Raw genomic sequence first — 21,239 nt, 5'->3', positions numbered from 1 at the left:
TGAGATCAGTAATTGCACGAGGTAGATTAATGTGTGCTTCTATATATATACGACTTGTGTCTGTCTGTCTGTCTATCTGTATGTCTACCGCCCTGATATGGCCCTTCGTGGTCGGCTGGGCGTTAAGCAAACAAACAAACAAACATCTGTATGTCTGTGTCTTCGCGATGCACGGCCAAAGTTCTCGATGGATCTGCTTCAAATTTGGTGGGCATATTCAGGTAGACCCCGGACACAATCTGGTCGATGAAAATGTTGAACACGTGCTCTCAGCGCGCAGCGCTGAACCGATTTTGGTTTTTTTCTGATCCATTCCCAGTAACTCTTCCTTATCTTCTCCAGTGTTATGAGCGTTTATCTCCCTTCCTTCGTGTAGCTCGCTACGGTATGACAAGCAGCTTCAGATATTCCCGTTCCGTTACTATTTTTAGAAGGTCACTGCACTGTCCAGAACGCTTTCCTTGCACCCGTAAGTTGTCCTCACTGTAAAAGTGCAAAGGTCGAATCAATTTATAGCCACGCGAAAAATACACTGTCATCTATCTCTATATTTTTTATACATATATATATATATATATATATATATATATATATATATATATATATATATACAAACGGGTATTTAGGGTGACCTTTGGTCACCCTTAAGTCGATTTTTATTGCATTTGGGATTTCGGGTGACCGAAAATGGGTCACCCTAAGGATTTTCTCTCTGCAGCCAGTTTGCAACGACCTTCAGACTGCGTTTTGGCGCTCAAAGATTCTGTTTTGATTGGACAACGCTGTGTCAAAGCGCCAAAGCTTTCTGATCATGAATATTATAATTAGAGGGTATTTTGTATTTTGGTATTTAAGACGTCCACACAAAAAATAGGACATGAAGTGACCAGGACAAAAGTTCAAATTTATTGTACAATTCGGAATTATATCTCTTGAAATCATGTATATTTATTTAAAAACTGCCAAACAATCGATCAAAATCAACCATTTTCTTACAAGGACAACATAGGGGTTTAGCAAAAAAATGAAGCATCCCTTCAGCATGTTCTGGAAATATACAATTTATCAAAGGGACGTCACTCCAAGGATTTGATTTCCGCAGCCATTGGTGACAAGTCGAAATGGAGATGCGAACGAAATATTTAAAATTGGTAAGTATGTATTGTTTGATCTCATCAGTAATGTTATTTGACTTTAGTATTGATTCTTTTTTTTTCATTTAGAGATGATTAGATACGAAATATGTCAGTGCTCATTCTCCCTCATTCTTTTGAATTTTCGAGTCGCATCAATGACAGTCATTGAGTCATGACATACTTTTGGGTTGAAAAAAAAATGATACCGGTTGTGAATCCTTCTAGTGCGACCCCTGTTATTAAAGTTATTTGTGGCGAGTACAGAATCCCTGTTCTTGATATATAACATCAGAAAAGCCACGAGATGATCATGATAAGGATGATCATGGAAAGTGTCGGAGGAATGACTATCAATAAAGTGGGGAGTGCGCGTGCGCAAGGAAGCAGACGTGTTTTTCATTCTGCTCCAAATCAACTGGTGGTAGAAGTGCAAAAAGGAATATTTTTCAGTGGAAATTGTGCCAATAAGTGTATAAACAATCAGTAACATTAGTGTGCCACGAAGTATTGGCATTGTAATTGTAAATTTGACATTTTGGACCTGTATTCGGGGTTTCCAGTGATCGCTCAGTGACCCGCGCCATTTTTTCTGCGCACAATGTCCGTGTTGCATAGATCTGTGCAACGTTCGGTGTAGTCTGCTGTGTACCAGCGTAGTTTATTTGACCTCCATCCATCGTTGTGTGCCAGACTCATCCAGTGTGATATTGTTTTCAATCGGATTACGGTTTCTTTCATTAAACTTTTTCTTGGATTACCCCACGAACTGTGCCACTGTGTAGTCATACTTGGATAATCTCCCTTGGATTATCGTGACTTTCTAGTTTGGATTAGGCCTATGCCACGCCGTGGATGGTGGCACGCCTATTTTTTTCCACCGCAGGAACAACACCCCATTCGTTCCCCCGCAAGACGAACAACATGGTAGGTGACTCCAAATTAATGCCTTAAAATAGTAGATAACCAGACTTTCTAGTATTGAAGTTTATATCATACTGTTCGGTACTTTATTTTGCATTGGATCAGCTAGTTGTCTTACCATTTACACTCTCGTGTACTACATAAGAGAAGAAATGTCATCAAGACAAGTCAGAAATACTGTCTCCCACGTTAAAAATGTTGAAATAACACAAAGCACGGTCAACAGAAGGGCTTAAATCTTTTTGCTGGTCAAAGTCAAACTACTTGTGGATACTGCTCTTCATTTTTAAGTTTAAGCTTACCTTAGTTTAGACTCACGATCGGTTCAAAGATCAACAGTGAAATTTGACGGGGTAAGATCCCCCGCAGCTTATCTGGTGTCTGCGGGGGACCTTACCCACTGAGAATCAAGTACCACATAATAACGCTAGATTAGAGCAGCTTATCCACGATGCTGGTGCCCAAAAACGCGCATACAAGGCTGCAAGGTATCGCAGATTAAACTGGGAGTATTAAAATAGTGCTTTAAATGGTAGTTGTAGGTTAATTTGTACGAAATTGAGACCTCTCTGTATAATTTTCACGGACTTCGGCAGAAAATCGAACGCCACTGTTCACGAGTACACAACAAGACATATAGCCTAGGCAATTCTGCTTCAGAATATCTATACTTGCCACAACGTACCTTCACAGGGCAATTCCTTTGCGAGATAACAATTTTGCTTCCGCGTGCGGGGGAACGAATTGGGTGTTGTTCCTGCGGTGGAAAAAACTAGGCGTGCCACCATCCACGGCGTGTATGCGCCGTTTTTTGCTCAGCCAATGATGTAGTTCTGGGTAACTTCAAGTGCCAGTGAAACTGACTCGAGTGCATAAACTGTGATAAGTGCATTATTATATAAACATATTTTTGCCATGTGAACAATAGCAGATGCTTCACTGTGCCACGCTGTAACACTGAGCAATACAGACATTCGTTTTTTCCAAAGACTGTAGTGGCCTGGAACCAATTAGATGAAGTAACTGTATCCTCGGCATCGACCGAGAGCTTTAAAGTCGGCGCTGGCAGTAGCCAGACGACGATAAAGAACTGGCTGCACACCCCCTATTCCGCTGCATCAATGCCAGACATCTGGATGACTTGTCCTACAAATAAAGACCTGTGTGCGAAGACGCCACACGGTAGAGGCGTAGGAACCTAAAAAAAGAGAAACTTTTGGGACAAATAAAAGACAGCAGCAGAGCTGGAGAAAAATAAATGGGACACCAAGTAAACGAGTGGTAAGGCAAAACAAAACAAAATGCTTTGCTTAAGGTTTCATGGCAAAATAAAAATAGGGTAGGTACTCTCAGGTTCCGAATAATAACTAGGTTTGAATGAAAGTACATGGGTGCATTTTGCTCAAAAATCAATAATAGTACATGTACAGGTCTGAATGATAATACTAATAGTACAGGGCTACATTTGTGCCAAAATTAATAAACGTACAGGGTTTCAATAATAGTACGGGGTCACGGTGATACTAACAGTAGACAACCTTTTTATCAATGTCTCGTGTACATCGAGATTTGTTTTCGCAATCTCTTGCTTGTGGTAGGTCTGTGATTGGCTCCTTCCGAAAGCGATTTCTTAGCAACAACCAATGACGCGTTGTGTTATAAAGTCCGTGACTGTGATGGCCAATTATTGTTTGATCCCGTTAAATAAGGTGACGGATTTTGATTGACGATTTGAAGATGACAGAATCATTTACAGACTGCAAATTACCACGGAAAACTAATAATCGTACAGGTTTCAATAAGCGTACAGGGTGCATGATGTTGTCAAAATCAAATAAGCGTACAGACCCAAATAAGACCGTACAGGCCTGCATTTTTTCCCAAAATAAATACCCGTACGTGTACGTTTATTCGGAACCTGAGAGTAGTAGAGTTGGAACTAATTCGTAATTCTGAAACGAAGCGAACCGAAACGAAAAGATTGAAAATTGTCCGAAACGAAACAAATGTCCGAAACGAAAGGATCTGTGTTTTGACGTGATTTCACATTAATTCTCAAATGACAACAAGGGAACTGAACAAACGCAAAAATAGAACTGTTCTTACCTGAAATGCAAGCGACGAAAGAAACGAATGCGTACATGATCTGGTTTACAATGTTTACATCCGGGGAACTGAACACAGGTCCACGACATTGACAAGTTCAAAATATCTATTGTTTACGTTTGCATCCACACAAGGTAAAAAAAAAAGGTTAAAAGTTTGTTTAAAAATTGAAGATTGGAAGAGTACCCGTTGTCATTCGATTCATACACACACTTCCAAGTTACGTTCGATGAAGATTAGCATTTCGGCCTGTTCGGGCGATAATCTGTTTCGCTTTCTTGTCATGATTAGTGACTCATCCGTTACCGTAACACGAAGGACACTGACGAAGCGTCGTGAAAAATCTTGAAAGTAGGTATTTCTTTGCTTACATTTCGGAAATTTTTGAACAATCCGAAGCGAAACGAAACAAAAAAATTCTAAGCGCTTTCTATGATTGATAGATTGATTGTATCTTAGTTGTAATATGAATGCGACAGTTTTTGTCCTGGTGAAATGGATGAATAGGTACACCAAAATAATGTCCTTGTCACTCTGTGATTATGGCGAATTAAAGAACCTTGTAATCTTGAACCTTATCTTCAAATTGCAAATGAAAAATTGGAAAACTTTGTTTGCTTCAAAATTGAGACATTATTTGGCTAGAAGGTTTTGTTTGTTTTGCTTGCAGGACACCAAATATACAGCCCATTACTCAAGAGGAAAAAGAATGGTACAGGTAGCTTTGGAAAAGCAAAAAAATGCAATGGCAGGTAAGGCATGATGCATTTTCACATCACAATTTACACTATTCATGATTGTCTTACAATGCTTTGGTTTTTTTATGAGTCGCATGCTTTTTCCATGAATCGCAGCACATCAGTTTATCATTATACTGACAGTGATGGCATTAACCGGCCATTACCAGTATATTACCGGTATTTTTTTCTGATACCGAAAAAAAAATATTGATTGCTGCTCAGAGTTGTGCTTAGCATACCGGATTTTATTGGCATTTTACCTAAAAATACTGGATTTCAAAATGTCTAGTACCATCACTGTGCTGATCTGAGTGTTTTGTTTTCTATTTTAGTTGAAACTCTTATTAGTGAGTAACAATATAAATTTACCAGTGACGGGGGTCGCATTAACCAGTAATTATCAGTATTTTACCGATTGAAAATTGGAAACACCGATTCATTCCCAGTGCCTCGGTCCCAGGGACTGATTGCTTTTCAAATGCCCCGATTCGTCGTCGGCCTTCAAAGCGCGTGTTTTGTGCGGCTAAAATCCTTGTTCTAATTATATTATGACTCACACAGCAAAACACGTGTTGCAAAAGCTTTCTGGCTGCAAAGTCACCGCACAATTTACTCATGACACATCTGACATGTGACCCACGCGAGCAGCAATAATAGGTAAGCAATCAAAAGTAAATAAAATTCATGGTTGGTAGGTGTGGGTTTTTTTTCAGGACCATTTCATATTTACTTGGGACTGATTGTAACATTGTTTCCAGGAAAGTATGACGTCATAAAATTAATACCGGTTGTGAACATTTCTAATAGATCGTTTCCAACATCAGTTCAGACAATCTTCATTGCTTTGTAGCCTGAGGTTATAACCTTTTAAACCTTCTGTGACTAGTGTTGGCTTGAGGAAGGTGTCTTTGACTGCATTTAGAACAAAATTAATAAAAATAGGAAAATTGAATACGAATGCACTGCAGAAGGCTATCATAGTAACTTGATTGTGTGTGAATACATGTAAGTCGATTCAGCTTATCAGCATATAGCACCATGTGACATATCGGCTGATTTTGTTTAACCCAATCGAGTGATACTCTTCTATCTTACTTGGACTTGGAGTCTCGATAGCACAGCGGTTTACTTCGAGCTTCTGCGTTTAGTGCTTTTTTTTTTTACTGGAAGCCATCTTATTTTTCTAAGACTATGAATAGGCCAATGAGCCCTTGGCTGATGAGGCATGTCTCAGATCCGCCATTTGGTTTATTAGCCAAAATTTAACCGAGCAAGAAACTGGACTAAATATATGACTTGTGTAATAAGTTTATATGTATGGTATTGGTGGCGATGAGGAGTGCATATCTATCCATGGACTTCTTTAGTGCAAGACAAACTCGTTAACTCACTAAAGACCACAAAACCCTTCGCTATGAAAATATAGAGGAAGTGTCTTTTTTCTTTCTTCTGTTTTTATGACACTAGTAGGAGCAAAGGAGATTAACACAACTTGTTTCTCTCTGTTTGTCTGACAGAAATTCAAAACAACACTGTCGAAGCTGTCGCCAGCAACAGCAGCCCCACAGAAGGAAACGGCAAGTCGGCCGGTGAATGGACGGAGACACAAGTGTTCAACGACAGAAATCCCAGCATCAAGTCCACCAGTAACATACCCTCCACACATAGTTTCATCACGCCATCCATAGAAGAAGGTGAGTTTTGAGTGTAGAGAGGGAGAAATGGAGGGAGGGGAGGGTTAATCAAGAGGTTTGTAATTGTATCAGTATATTGATTACTATTACTGAAATTTAAAACCTGAGTGGTAACTTTGCATGGTCTTTTGTCTGTCGAATCGACACTACCGTGACTTGATCCTTAGCGACTGCCGTCTTTTGGTCTGGGGAAGCCATGATAACAAGAAGACTGAAAAGGCTGTGGTGCATTGGTGTTTATGAAATGCTTGGAGAGGAGACTGTTGTCTTGGGTTCTCCACTCAAAAATATGTTTTTATGAGAAGCCCTTTTTTTCAAAAAAGAAAGAAGAGACTACTCCCAAGTTCCGATTAAACGTCCATGGACGCTTATTTATTTTCGTAAAAAAATCCCCCCTGGACGGGCTTATTTGAGACCGGACGTTTATTTAATTGTGGGATATCAGGCAGCCCGGACGTTCATTAGAACCCTGGACGATTATTAGATTTGGAAGTCTGGGCACAAAGTTCTACTAGTACCTTGGTAATTCCAAAAGACATACATGTGCAAACTACAGCACATCGTTCATGTTACCTTTATTTGCTTGTGTGTTGTGCTACTCATCATCAATAGATCTCATACTTGCACACCAGTAGCAGTAGTCTTTGTCCTGTCGGTTGTATTAGTAGTTAAAAATACAGACCACTTGAAACATTGTACATGACGCCCCGGACTATTATTGAAACCCCTGACTTTTATTAATTTTCAAACAAAATGGCACCCCGGACTACTATTTAGACCCGGGCTTTTATTAAATTTTAAACAAAGTGGCACCCCGGACTATTATTTAGACCCGGACTATTATTAGGAACTCGAGAGTAGTCGATGCAATCCTTAGGCAGGCAACCCTTGATATATTCTGTTTATCTTCTTCCTAGGTTCTATACTGTGATCAGATGCTCTTTACCATCCTGCAGTACATATTGAATGTTTTAAGTTCACCACAAGAATAAACGGATTTTGATAAGAAAATCGGTTTTTGTTCAAATCTATTTAATGCAAGATTACTTGTAAAAATACATTGACATTTTCATACATTTGATTACAGGCAATAACTCCAGGGAACTTTCAGAAGATCCACTGGGTTCTCTTGACGGTGACTTCGCAAACGTAAGTACAATGTTAAGTTAACATTATACATTGTAAGCTATTGTAAGCATTGTAACATATGCATGTCCACTGTTTGGACATTTTTTTCTTTACATTCCGCTGATAAAAAAAATCTGATTGCCGCTTAATATCCCAAAGCCATTATGACAAGGGAGCAACACAGGGAGTTTTGTGTTACATGTACAAAGCTCTGAGCTTTGAATCCCAACTCTCATCAAACATTTTGGAGAAATTGTTTTCACAGTACAGTCAGTCCAGTCCAACAGAAAGCCATCTCTGGTTGGTAATTCCTGGAAAATGTCTTGTGAGCAATATCCTGTATTTGGGACTGCCCCCACCTCTTATTGCATGTTTTATGTTCTTCTGTTGGTTGTGTGAAACATGTGTTCTTACTTCACAATGTTATATTTGGAAATTATCTTTGACTCATATATGCAAACCAAAAGTGAGTCTATGTTCATCCACCTGTCACAAAACAGTAGTGCTTTTCAAGGTATTCAGAGGATGGCCCTATCATTCAATTGAGATTGGTCTAACTTAAGTAAGGCTCACCGCAGTACTTCATGTTATGTAACTCGCTTGAGAATTTCATACGGCTACATGCGTGAAAAGGGTGTATGTGTGTGATCTAACTGTATACAGCTAGATTTCTTTTTTAATTGTTGATGTTTGGTGGATTTAAACCAAAATTCAGGATTCCTTGAAATAAAAGTTAAGTGTTACTTCTCCCTATTCAAAATATTAACAAGGGAAAGGGTGATCTCTGCCGTCTCTAATTGCCTTTATGTATTTTTTATTATTACAGGATCCCGATTTTTGTCCAAGTACAGAGGATGACACTGAAAGTGAGATTTCACAAGTATTCCCGCTTTTGCAGATTGTAAGTATACATTGACTTTTTTATTCACCCACTGGAGTTTATCTCCATAGGGTGAATGCTGTTTTTTGTGTGGGTTTGTTGTGGGTTTTTGCTTTGTGTCCGCCAAGTAACAATAAAGAAGGAATGAGAGAGAGAGATGTGTTGATGATGATGATGCCACTATTACTGCTGCAAAGCTGGCTGGTAGGACCCTAATTTGCGAAGACACCAATCCCGATTTATAACAAGACTAGCTATATCCAACTGGTTTTTATTAACCCACTGGACTTTATTCCATAGGGTGAATGTTGTGTGTGTTTTTTTTTGCCGCCAAGTAACAATAAAGAAGGAATAAGAGAGCAAGATGTGCTGATGATGATGATGACACTATTACTGCTGCATAGCTCATTTGGTGTCAGGGTTGGCACAGGTTTGGTATACAGTAAAACCTGTGAATAGTGAACACCCTTGGGACCAGAGAAATTAGTTCACTATTCACAGGTGTCCTTTGTTCGGAGGGAACAAGTATCATAGAATAACCAATTTGTGCCAACATCAGAGTTCACTATTGAGAGGTTTCCTTTGTTCAGAGGTTCGTTGTTCACAGGTTTTACTGTACTGGATTCCGTCATTCTGTAACAAATTTTTCTCGTAAAGTATTTGACCAATTTTTCTGATTTTTTTTATGTGATAGATACTTATGCAATGAGAACCGCACATAACAATTTAAAAAAAAAACCAGCGCAACTTAGCAGTATCTGTGACCCCAAAGCGCAAAATTGTCAGCCAATCGATAAAAAAACCAAAACGGTAATAGTAAATAGATGGAAAAATGTGGAACACTTCAGTCTTCACACATTTTCGTGCCATCCTTGCGCAACCACACTGACCTACGTACTACTGACCAACTCAATGACCGATAGACCAACAAACCACTAGACCGAATGGCACAGTGCCTTATAGATATGTGTTGCCACAGATAAAACTATAGTGAAATTGTCGTACAATGTTTTGGTGACAGGGGTATTCAATGACCGCTTTAGGGTCAAGTACTTGTTATGACCTACTGATCACAAGATGAAGTATATGTATGGAGGAATGATGACTGGCACGTAAATTGTCCTCTGATTTATGATAGTTTGTAATAAGCAAGTGAAATGATTGTCCAACAATACTATGAAATATTATTTTTACTTTGTATTGTACAGCTGACCACCATTGATTACACTGGAAGGTAAAGTTTGAAGTTTACCAATTTGGTAGCGCTCAGTTGGTAGCGCGCTGGATTTGTATTCAGTTGGCCGCTGTCAGCGTGAGTTCGATCCCAGGTTCGGCGGAAATTTATTTCACAGCGTCAACTTTGTGTGCAGACTCTCTTCGGTGTCCGAACCTCCCCCCGTGTACACTACATTGGGTGTGCACGTTAAAAATCCCACGATTGACAAAAGGGTCTTTGCTGGCAAAATTGCTTAGGCACAGTTAATAATTGTATACCTATACCCGTGTGACTTGGAATAATAGGCCGTGAAAGGTAAATATGCGCCGAAATGGCTGCAATCTACTGGTCGTATAAAATTTCATCTCACACGGCATTACTGCAGAGCGCCTAGAACTGTACCCACGGAATATGTGCGATATAAGACTCATTGATTGATTGATTGATATATATTATTGTGTATTCCAGTATCCAGTGCAAATATTTGAAAGAAAATGTTAATATCAATCTGTGGATCAATTAAAACTCTCAGCGACTTTTTTGTTTCAGCCCACACAACACATTAGTCCAGTGAGAACAAAGAGAAAAGGCTCTTCACAAGGCAAACATTGTCAACAATCCTCAGTACATCGACAGTACCTACCAAAGTATCAGGAACAAGGTTAGTCATTTATTAAATAATTAACTTGTCCATTCATTTATGTTTGGGAAACTTTGCCGTCACATCCTAGTTAGCCAAGGTTGTGACTGGGTGGTGCGACCTCCCCACCTGCCAGGAACTACAGTATCTGTGATTATCATCCTTCTGGAGATTAAAATACGGTCTCCTGATGATCCCAACAAATTCTTTTCAATTGCTTTTCTGGTGTCGAAATGTAGTTTAGTTTTGGCCAAATCTTCTCAAAGTTTGGCTGGAGCCCTCACATATTTTGTAAAAGGGCTTTTGACTTTTTAATAAAAAAATTAAAAAAATGACAATTTTTTTAATTCATCAATTGCACGGATCAAACAATAAATCTAAGTAGTTTTACGACATTAAAATCCAACCTTAATGAGTGTTATATGTTTATACACATACTTTTTTTAATAATGCTCTAAATTGTAAATTTGGCCCTCAAAGGAAAGTAACAATTTTCACCCCTAATGGGAATACATGGTAGTTGAAATAAGCATTTTCACCACTTAACTTCTTTAATTGTCACAAAATAATATGTGGTTCCATTTAAGACTAAAGGGGAAAACTTATGTCAAAATAGAGAGAAAGATTGTCTTTAAAAATTACATAACAGCAAGCGTTGTCCAATCAAAACAGAATCTTTTAGCGCCGAAAGGCAGTCTGAAGTACGTTGCAAACTGGCTGCAGAGATAAAATCCTTAGGGCGACTGATTTTCGGTCACCCTAAAACCCAAATGCAATAAAAATTGACTTTAGGCGACCTTTGGTCACCATAAATAACCGTTTGTATATATAAGCATTTTCACTACTTAACTTTAATTGTCACAATATAATAGGTGGTTCCATTTAAAACTAAAAGAGAAAACTTATGTTAAACAGCAAGTAAACACAAGAAATTGATCATTCATTTACATTTTAATGTACAGTATTGACAAACAATTCAATGAAATATGCAATCAATGAATCATTCAATATATATAAGTACAAATCTACTGTTAGTGTGACCTCAGTGGAATGATGAATTAGGCCCACACAAAAAAAGTGTATGTTTCTGGTAACCCGGCCGACCCTAGGTTTTGGTGCCGACCCTAAACTTTTTTATTGCCAAGGCCAACAAAAAAAAAATGTCTGTTTAGGGTAACATGACCAAAAAAAGTAGGGTCGGTAGGTAGGTAGGGTTTTTTTTTGTTTTTTTTTTGTTGTTTTTTTTGTGTGTAAATGCTATGTTGGCTGAACATTCACTTCTTATATTTGATGAATACATGTTTCAAAACTAACGTATAAATAAAACAGAGAGAAAGGGAGAGAAAGAAACGCCAAATGTGACCCTCCACCACGAAATGAGTCGCATGTCACCTCGCGCGGTTCTGCGCTAGGCTTAAATATAAGTCCGGGGAGTGTCTGGTGACAGTGTGAGGGTCACCTTAGTCACAGGCTTATAACTCAAACAGTTTTCGCTCTTTTCTAAAACGGTTTTCACCACTGGATAGAGCATAAAAAACTCTTTAGGAAAATGTAAAAATATGAAAATCATGCAAAGGTGACATGCGACTCATTCCGCGGTGGAGGGTCACAAATGTCTCTTTTTAGCATTTTTACCTCTTTTTTTTTTTTTCTTTTTTTTTTGAAATAAAAAAAAAGTTTTTGGGTCGGCGCCAAATCGATAGGGTCGGTCGGGTTACCCTAAACAGAAAATTTTTTTTTTTTGGCCCAAAGTCCAAACAAAACAAGAAGAGCAAACGCTCGATCGAGTCACTTTCGCAGTTCTGAATATTATATGAGGCATCAGATGGACAGGAAGAAATTGCTATTCACAACACAATGAGTCACGTTCACATAAAATTTGAGCCCGGTCACTTTTATAGTTTCCGAGAAAAGCCCAACGTTAAGTTGTGTGTTGCCGAACAGAAAAGGCTAGTTATCTCCCTTGTTTTTCTGATAACGTTCGTAAAAGGCTACAGATGTAAATACTTTGATGTAAAGAATAATCCTACAAAGTTTCAATCACATCCGATGAACTTTGTCAAAGATATAAAATGTCTAATTTTTCCTTTGACGCTGACCTGTGACCTTGAAAAAGGTCAAAGGTCAACGAAACCATCGTTAAAGTGTAGAGGTCATTGGAGGTCACGACTAAACAAAATATGAGCCCGATCGCTTTGATAGTTTCCGAGAAAAGTCCAACGTTAAGGTGGTGTCTACGGACGGCTGGCCGGACAGACTAACACTGACCGATTACATAGAGTCACTTTTTCTCAAGTGACTCAAAAAAAAAAAACAAATGAACGACGTAAAAGGACTCGCGTCAAAACGAAAGTAACAGGCAATTGAAGGGGCATAACTCCAGTTTCCAAGTTGCAAAGGGCATCACTCCTCCTTTACACAGACGACAATATGGGTTCTGCAAAAGCGAAGCACGCAGTGGCTTTGAGGTCAAAAAATGCGATCATGTGAAGAATGTTCACAATCAAACTAATTAGTGCATATCCAGTGCATAACACACTCATTGAGGTGTTCCATGATATTCACCCCGAGTTTGATCCAAAGAAGTATACAGTCATGGCGACAGGATATTCTTCAACAAAGTTTGAGGATGGTTACGAACTTGACTGGTCGATATCTCTTGCCAATCTTCATTCCTTCAACGTGAAAAGCCTTCGTTTTGAGTGCAGAGAGCATTGATACAAATCGGTGTGTGTGTGTAAGTGTTCTTTTCTTTGGAAAAAGTCGCCCAACAAAGTCTCAAAGAAGGTGTTACATGTCTTCACTTTTGCTTCCTCACGGAAATATCTCACTAGGACCAGATATTAAAACAATCATTTTATACCCTTTATGATTTATCGCATTTGTTTTGTAAATGTGTTGTTTGTGTTTTTGTATAGTGAGTTCAGGCTCTTTGCGTTGTTTTATTAGTTCCTTTCTAACCTTCCCCCCCCCCCAAAAAAAAAAAATGTCTACCCTATTTTTTCAGCCATGTTACCAGAAACATACACTTTTGTTTTTGGCCTTAGGGTGACCTTACTAAACTCTGCATATAACACAGTATCAGATTAAACTGAATGCTCAACACAATCAGCACCTCAAATGGTGTAATATAATGCAGTATTAATTCTTTATTATTATTTGTTGAAGATATATACACAATTTTGCTGGTCACCCTTAGGATTACCATGTAATTGAGGTGACATCAGGTGACCTTTGTAAAAATGCTACTTGGGGCGACCATGTCCATATCTGCACCCATCTTTTGGGTGTTGATTATCTGAAATAATGCACATGTATATATTTTGTGTGTGTGCAATAATTTCTTTTATTATTGACTGTCATTTGTGACATCCTTCTAGACAGTGTTATGTAGAGAAATGCTGGTACAGTAAAACCAACGAACCTCAGAACGAAGGAAACCTCTCAATAGTGAACTTTGATGTTGGCACAAATCGGTTATACTTTGATACTTGTTCCCTCCGAACAAAGGACACCTGTGAATAGTGAACTACTTTATCTGGTCCCAAGGGTGTTCGCTATTTACAGGTTTTACTGTACATGTATTGCATTTGCCATATTGCTCATTTTGCTAAACCAAAGTGTGACACCATTGCTGAAGCATACAAAACAGGCAATCAAGGATTCTCTCAGTATCAAGAGAAGCCTTTCTATTTCCTGCCAAAACACACTACATGTACTAAACCACTCGACTCGATACGGAGAAGAAGAAAAAAAAATCCATACTATAAAGCGAGACCGGTATTTCTCCAAAACTGGATTTCAGCCCAATGATTTGGCTCTCAGCACCAGGAATATTTGTTGCTGGGGCACCATCCGCTCCAGGCCAAAAAAAAGTTTGTGTCGAACCCTGTGAATTACATCACAAAATTTTCAAGTTTGTCAGACATGGAACTGTATGCTTTGTGACCACATGCTATCAATAATTATATACTAACACAACTTGTTTCTCACTGTGTGTCCGACAGAAATTCAAACCAACACTGCTGAAGGTGTCGTCCACAGCAGCAGCAGCTCCACAGAAGGAAACAGCAAGTCGGCCGGTGAAAGGACGGAGACACAAGTGTTCAACGTGGCCACAGACGACAGAAATCCCTGCATCAAGTCCACCAGTAACACACCCTCCACACACAGCTTCATCACGCCGTCAATTGGGAAAGGTGAGTCTTTAGTGCTGGGGCATAGAGGTAATCAGCAAGTAAGAAATAAGAAGCGTGACGGTGAGTAAGCACGTTTGTTGATGTGGACTGAGGGGGGGGGGGGGGGGGGGGGGGGGGTGGCTCTGAGCATGGGTGTGTGTGCAATAATTTCTTTAATTATTGACTGTCATTTGTGACATCCTTCTAGACAGTGTTATGTAGAGAAATGCTGGTACAGTAAAACCTGTGAACAACGAACCTCTGAACAAAGGAAACCTCTCAATTGTGAACTTTGTTGGCACAAATCGGTTATACTTTGATACTTGTTCCCTCCGAACAAAGGACACCTGTGAATAGTGAACTACTTTATCTGGTCCCAAGGGTGTTCACTATTTACAGGTTTTACTGTACATGTATTGCATTTGCCATATTGCTCATTTTGCTAAACCAAAGTGTGACACCATTGCTGAAGCGTACAAAACAGGCAATCAAGGATTCTCTCAGTATCAAGAGAAGCCTTTCTATTTCCTGCCAAAACACACTACATGTACTAAACCACTCGACTCGATACGGAGAAGAAGAAAAAAAAATCCATACTATAAAGCGAGACCGGTATTTCTCCAAAACTGGATTTCAGCCCAATGATTTGGCTCTCAGCACCAGGAATATTTGTTGCTGGGGCACCATCTGCTCCAGGCCAAAAAAAAGTTTGTGTCGAACCCTGTGAATTACATCACAAAATGTTCAAGTTTGTCAGACATGGAACTGTATGCTTTGTGACCACATGCTATCAATAATTATATACTAACACAACTTGTTTCTCACTGTGTGTCCGACAGAAATTCAAACCAACACTGCTGAAGGTGTCGTCCACAGCAGCAGCAGCTCCACAGAAGGAAACAGCAAGTCGGCCGGTGAAAGGACGGAGACACAAGTGTTCAATGTGGCCACAGACGACAGAAATCCCTGCATCAAGTCCACCAGTAACACACCCTCCACACACAGCTTCATCACGCCGTCAATTGGGAAAGGTGAGTCTTTAGTGCTGGGGCATAGAGGTAATCAGCAAGTAAGAAATAAGAAGCGTGACGGTGAGTAAGCATGTTTGTTGATGTGGACTGAGGGGGGGGGGGGGGGTGGCTCTGAGCATTCAACATCCGAATACCCCCAACCCCACCCCACCCCCCCAAGTTGTTCGAACTTCATTTTTTTTCTTCATAATATACATAAATTAAAGGCACACTAAAACGTCTGTAGGTTTGTTTCCCCTTTGAACCGGTGACACCTTTCGATTGGCCACCGCATCACGATTTACCATATTGTGTTTTATTTTCATTTTATTATTGGTCTCTATTTCGAATTGAGTTGCGGTTGTTGTTGTTTTTTTGAAACTTCCAGAAGGAATAAGAATCTCGCTTCCAAACGAGAAATACACGCATACAAGAAAGATTTGCAAGTGCCAAACGGCGAACTAATTGTTTTTTAAAAGGGGTAGCTAAGATATTTAACACCGGTGACGTCAACTTCCGACTCAAACTGTCTAAATTAGATAATTAAATCTGTGTTTATTTCTCTGAGTGAAATGCAATGGATTTGAAAAGAGTTAGTGTGAGTCATCTCGTCAGTAAAAAACAGTATGAAAAGGTGACTCAGCCCAGCGGCATCCTTCAGTGCCCCTTAAAAAATAAACAATGAAGCTTACAAAAGTTCACCTAACAAAACAAAATATATACATAATAGAAATCATTTCTTTATAAGCCCCCACCTCTTTCCCATCGTTCCTCCTACTAAAATCCAGCCCCCCCCCCCCCACCCTTTAGTCACCAGGTTCCCTTATGACATCAAGCTTGATGTCTGTAGACTCCACTGTAAACTATTTTTTTTTTTTTTTTAATGAATCTCTGATAATCGATCCAATACATGGCATACTTCAATAAATGGCTATACGTATACTAGTAGTTTCTGCCTCTGGCTTAGCGACCTTTTGGCGGTATCTTTATACAGAGGGTCGCGGGGTTAGTGATTGATGTTCTACATGTGTATGCGTTAGTGTGTGTGTGTGAGACCGTTGTTTTATTTTTTTTTATTCTTGTGGGAATGTGTTACTCAGTGTGTGAGGGTGGGTCTGTTTGTGTGTGTTTAGAAGCTATTTATAAAATGAGATGTTCATTGATGTTTTGCTTGTTATGCTGTTTTAGACAGTAATTATACGTTTCCAGTTTTCATTGGTAGTATAGATGTACAATGAATTTGAATTTGTTGGGGAAAAAAGATAAATACATTTCTCCTAGCTGTATCTGTCACCCAAGTCCCCACAAACCCCACACTGACTTACGTCATGCATGTGGGGCAGGGTGGACGAATCACTTTCGGGCAACAATGTCCCCATCGCAGCACTTTCCACAAGCATATTCTGCGACCGCTGTTCCTTACTGTGCGAATTCCTCCCCAATCTCTCAGTTATACTGTGTGTCAATCCCCCGGATCACACTGCTCTATTTTCTCTGGGTGTCCCTATTCCACTTTTGTGTCTGGCGGGGTGTGACGTTGCCCCTCCACCCAGCGTGGCAGATAGCGTGTCCCATAACTGCACTGTCCCATAACTGCCCACTGGGCCAAAATTGTTATTACTGATTTTTCTATCCCCCTTATCATATCTCCCCCACTCTCCTCATAACTCTGATTATCACCTCCCCCATAGCACATGTCATCGTCCAAAGGCCCGCCCCGCCCCCGAGTATGGGGCGCTGTCAAATGTGTCATGCGTTAGCAACGCGAAAGTTGTTTATAAAGGTCTATGATTTAATCTAAACTCTAAAAAAGCAACGCGCGCAGATCAATTTCACATTGCAGACAGGCACCTTTGACAAATCCTAAATACACTCGTTAGTTTTACACGAGGATACTGTGTGATGAACGGCGATGGAGCAATCAGTGAGAAAATCTTGGCGACGCAACGCCTCAGTTGAAAAGAGTCTGCTTCCCGCAGTGTCGGCAAACCCCAATAGTGTACCACTACCAGCGTCTACTTAGTCTGTCGTCGGAGAAGGGCGCCTTTCATGGAGCTGAGAGAAAATTACAATCTCCAACAGGCTTTTCCGTATGTGTGTGTATATGATTGTGATTACTTTATTTCTTACCAGGAGAAAAGACTTGCAGAGATGTGAACTTCCGATAGAGACGAATACAGGCCCTGCGTCGTTTCTGCAAGGTGTATCTCAACCCCATACTTCTATAAATTGTTTTTATTTACAGCTTGCCCAAATATTGTGTGTAATTTTTTTATGTTTGGCGAGGGGTTGGGGTTGACACGGTTCATAAAGCTGATGTTTTTTTATTTTATGTTTTCAGAAAATCTGCCAGCAAAGCCAAACGAACCGAAAGGAAAGAAACCAAAACGGCCATGTCTCTACTGTGGAGAAATGCAGTCAAGACTTCCGCGTCACCTCAAGAGAAAACACAGCGATGTGGAGGCAGTTTCTTCAGCTTTTAAACTTCCCAAACAAGACAAAAATGAAGTGCTTTCAGGCATTCGTAAGCTGGGCATTCTGAAAGAGAACAATGCAATAAAGCTCTCTGGTGGCAAAAATCCGATTTTCCACAGAGAAAGAAGAGGGACGGGTAAGGATAAGGATCTTGTCGTCTGCAATGGGTGCAAAGGCTTCTTTTCAAAAACCAGAATATGGAAGCACAAGCAAACATGTGTGGAAAATGTAATGTCTGTTGGGTCTGTGGATTACAACTTTACAAGACACAGGTGTGACCATGATTTTGTAACGTCTGAGTTTCGTTCTGAGATTCTTGATCATTTCAGAAATGATGAAGTTGGGAAGCTCTGTCAGACAGACAAAGTCATCGTACGTCTCGGTCAAAAGCTCTACAACAAAAGCATGAAAAAGGAAAGACGAGTCATCATGTCTGACATGCGCACACTTGGGAGCCTGATTGTTCAGATGAGGAAAGTTGCAGATTTAGACAATTTAAATGGTGAGGATGTTGTTGATCGAACCCAATTTGAAGTTCTTTCCCAGGCTGTCAAAGAAATGACAACAAACGAAAATGGTTCCATGAAAGCAGGAATGAAACTGTCTGTTGGATACCTTTTGAAAAAGGTAGCTAAAGTCATGAAGGCACATTACATCATAACTTCTGAATTGGTCAAGTCAGAGGAGGTGGACCGTTTTTTGGCAGTCCTGGATTTAAACTGGGATTACATTTTTTACACAGCTCAATTGTCCTGTGAACAGCGACGAACCAATTTGAGAAAACCAACAGATATGCCCATGGAGGAGGATATAGTGAAGTTGCGCGAGTTCATCGCCTCTGAGATCAAGATATTGGCAGAACCTGGATCATATGAGTTCTTTGATTCAAATAGTTTTGTCCGCCTGAGAAATCTGTTGATTGCTCGTCTGACTTTGTTTAATGCTAGGCGAGGTGGGGAACCTGCACGTCTGACATTGACTGACTGGCAAGATGCAATGGATGGCGTCTGGGTTGATCCACAGCAAGTGGTGTCAGTTGAAGACCCCATACAACAGGCCTTGGCCTCAAGTTTCAAACTGGCCTATCAGTCTGGCAAGGGAAGCCGAAGACTTGTCCCAGTTCTCATTCCAAATGATTCTGTCGAGCCCATACAGCTGCTTGTGCGTCAACGCAAGTCAGTTGAAATAAATAGTGCCAACATATTTCTGTTCCCAAACACCCTTAATTCCTCTGATCATGTCAATGGTTGGAATGCTATCAAGGCAGTGACCAAGGAAATGGGAACCAGACTGTGCAAACCTCAACTCTTGATTGCCGATAAATTCCGGCACCGTGCCTCGACACTATTCTCCCTTCAAGACGTGCAGGACACATCAACCCGAGAGGCATTTTACAGGCACATGGGACACTCTGAGGTCATCAATAAGACTGTCTATCAGTGTCCCTTAGCCATACGTGAACTCACCGCTGTGGGAGGATTCCTTCAATGTCTGGATTCAAACAACTATGGCAAGACACATGCCAAACATGCGCCGCTCGCGCTTGACCTGCAATCAAAGCACACCATTACTTCTGGAAGCACTGAACACCCCCAACCTCCTGGAAGTACTGAACACCCCCAACCTCCTGGAAGCACTGAACACCCCCAACTTTCTGGTAGCACTGAACACCCCCAACCTCCTGGAAGCACTGAACACCCCCGACTTTCTGGAAGCACTGAACACCCCCAACCTTCTGGAAGCACTGAACACCCCAACTTTCTGGAAGCACTGAACACCCCCAACCTCCTGGAAGCACTGAACACCCCCGACTTTCTGGAAGCACTGAACACCCCCAACCTTCTGGAAGCACTGAACACCCCCAACCTCCTGGAAGCACTGAACACCCCCAACCTTCTGGAAGCACTGAACACCCCCAACTTTCTGGTAGCACTGAACACCCCCAACCTCCTGGAAGCACTGAACACCCCCACCCTTCTGGAAGCACTTACCCAAATACCGGGGACTCCCAACTTTCTGATAACACTACTCGAGAACGCACATATACAAGGTGGTCTAGAAAAGACACAACTTTGGTCATCCACAAGTTTTCCAGCTTTATTCAGCTGAATGCCCCTGGTTCCACAGGACCACTACCATCCGTTGGACAGATGAAGTCATTTTTGAACGAGACGTCCATCTTTCAGAGCTTAGACCCCAAACAGCAACTGCAGCTACTTCGCACCAAAATCTTCAATGAACGCAAGAAATTCCGAGAACAATTCAAAAGCCGCTGCTTCTAACTTACCAAATGATACTAAGTCTTTGAGATGTTTTACATCAGTTCACTGATCTTTCAAACATTCACTTGCGTATATTGTCTTGGTAGGGGCAGTAATGTGGGACAGGTCTGTTTAATAACTTAAATTAAGGAAAAAAGAAGACTTTACACCCATTGCAGATAACAAGATCATTATCCTTATGGCCTGCCTTAACCAGCCGAATCATTGGTCGGCGAATGGCATTCGCCAAGCAAATTGCTCGGGCGAATGAGTTTTTTCCTTAACCAGTCGACTAGGCGTTCGCCGAAACTGATTCGTTCTTGCTCGGCGACAGGGTTTCAGGCTAAAATTTGCTCCCAGAGCATGTTCTCCGAGCCGGTGTTTGATTCGTCGAAAAAAAAGAGCTCTCTAGAGAGGAGACTCGATTGCTGAATAACGAAACAAAATAAATGTCCGATTTGCCTGAGTTGACCGACGATAGTTTGGATGTCTTTATTGATTTATGGGAATCGTTCCCTTGCCTCTGGAATACCAGACACAAGGATTACAAAAGAAAGGAGAGAAGACGCGGTCTTTCGTTGTCTTCATCATCGGCGTCGGCCAACGCGTACAGGGCTAGCAGCGAAGCGAAATTTTCTTCGTTGTTAACGGAAGCCATTTTTGTTTGCGTTTTGTTGCGTCATTTCCGGCAAGCTCACATCCTGTTCGTTCGTTTACTTTTGGCTCGGCTGGTTAGGGACGAGAACGACTGTCACCCGAACTGACCGAGCCCGAATCAAATCACTTCACCTGGTTAAGGACAAATGTGATTCGGGCGAATGCCATTCGCCGAGCAATGATTCGGCTGGTTAAGG

At 40.7% G+C, this 21,239-nt stretch overlaps 1 protein-coding gene and 1 long non-coding RNA gene across 2 annotated transcripts; both read left to right on the top strand.

Moving 5' to 3' along the window:
- Positions 1 to 6,395: 6,395 nt before the first annotated feature.
- LOC138963522 (uncharacterized) lies at positions 6,396 to 10,457 on the top strand. Its single transcript, XR_011454840.1, has 4 exons — positions 6,396 to 6,597; positions 7,685 to 7,746; positions 8,552 to 8,626; positions 10,371 to 10,457. It is a non-coding gene; the product is annotated as an uncharacterized lncRNA (long non-coding RNA).
- A 2,599-nt stretch (positions 10,458 to 13,056) lies between these two features.
- Positions 13,057 to 20,233, top strand: LOC138963726 (uncharacterized). Its single transcript, XM_070335575.1, has 4 exons — positions 13,057 to 13,093; positions 14,469 to 14,660; positions 15,479 to 15,670; positions 17,991 to 20,233. Exons 1-4 carry the CDS (start codon positions 13,057 to 13,059, stop codon positions 20,231 to 20,233), a joined length of 2,664 nt encoding a protein of 887 aa, XP_070191676.1.
- The last annotated feature ends 1,006 nt before the right edge of the window (positions 20,234 to 21,239 follow it).

Source organism: Littorina saxatilis, linkage group LG4 (genome assembly GCF_037325665.1).
Source record: "Littorina saxatilis isolate snail1 linkage group LG4, US_GU_Lsax_2.0, whole genome shotgun sequence".
NCBI lineage: Eukaryota > Metazoa > Mollusca > Gastropoda > Littorinimorpha > Littorinidae > Littorina > Littorina saxatilis.
Note: the sequence above shows the minus strand (reverse complement) of the source record. Positions and strands in the feature narration are given on the sequence as shown.

Excerpts from the sequence above, each read along its gene's own strand:
- LOC138963726 (XM_070335575.1), top strand. The coding sequence starts at position 13,057 with ATGGCGACAGGATATTCTTCAACAAAGTTTGAGGATG. Across the intron at positions 14,661-15,478 it reads CACGCCGTCAATTGGGAAAG|AAATTCAAACCAACACTGCT; the intron begins GTGAGTCTTTAG and ends TGTGTCCGACAG. Across the intron at positions 15,671-17,990 it reads CACGCCGTCAATTGGGAAAG|AAAATCTGCCAGCAAAGCCA; the intron begins GTGAGTCTTTAG and ends TTATGTTTTCAG.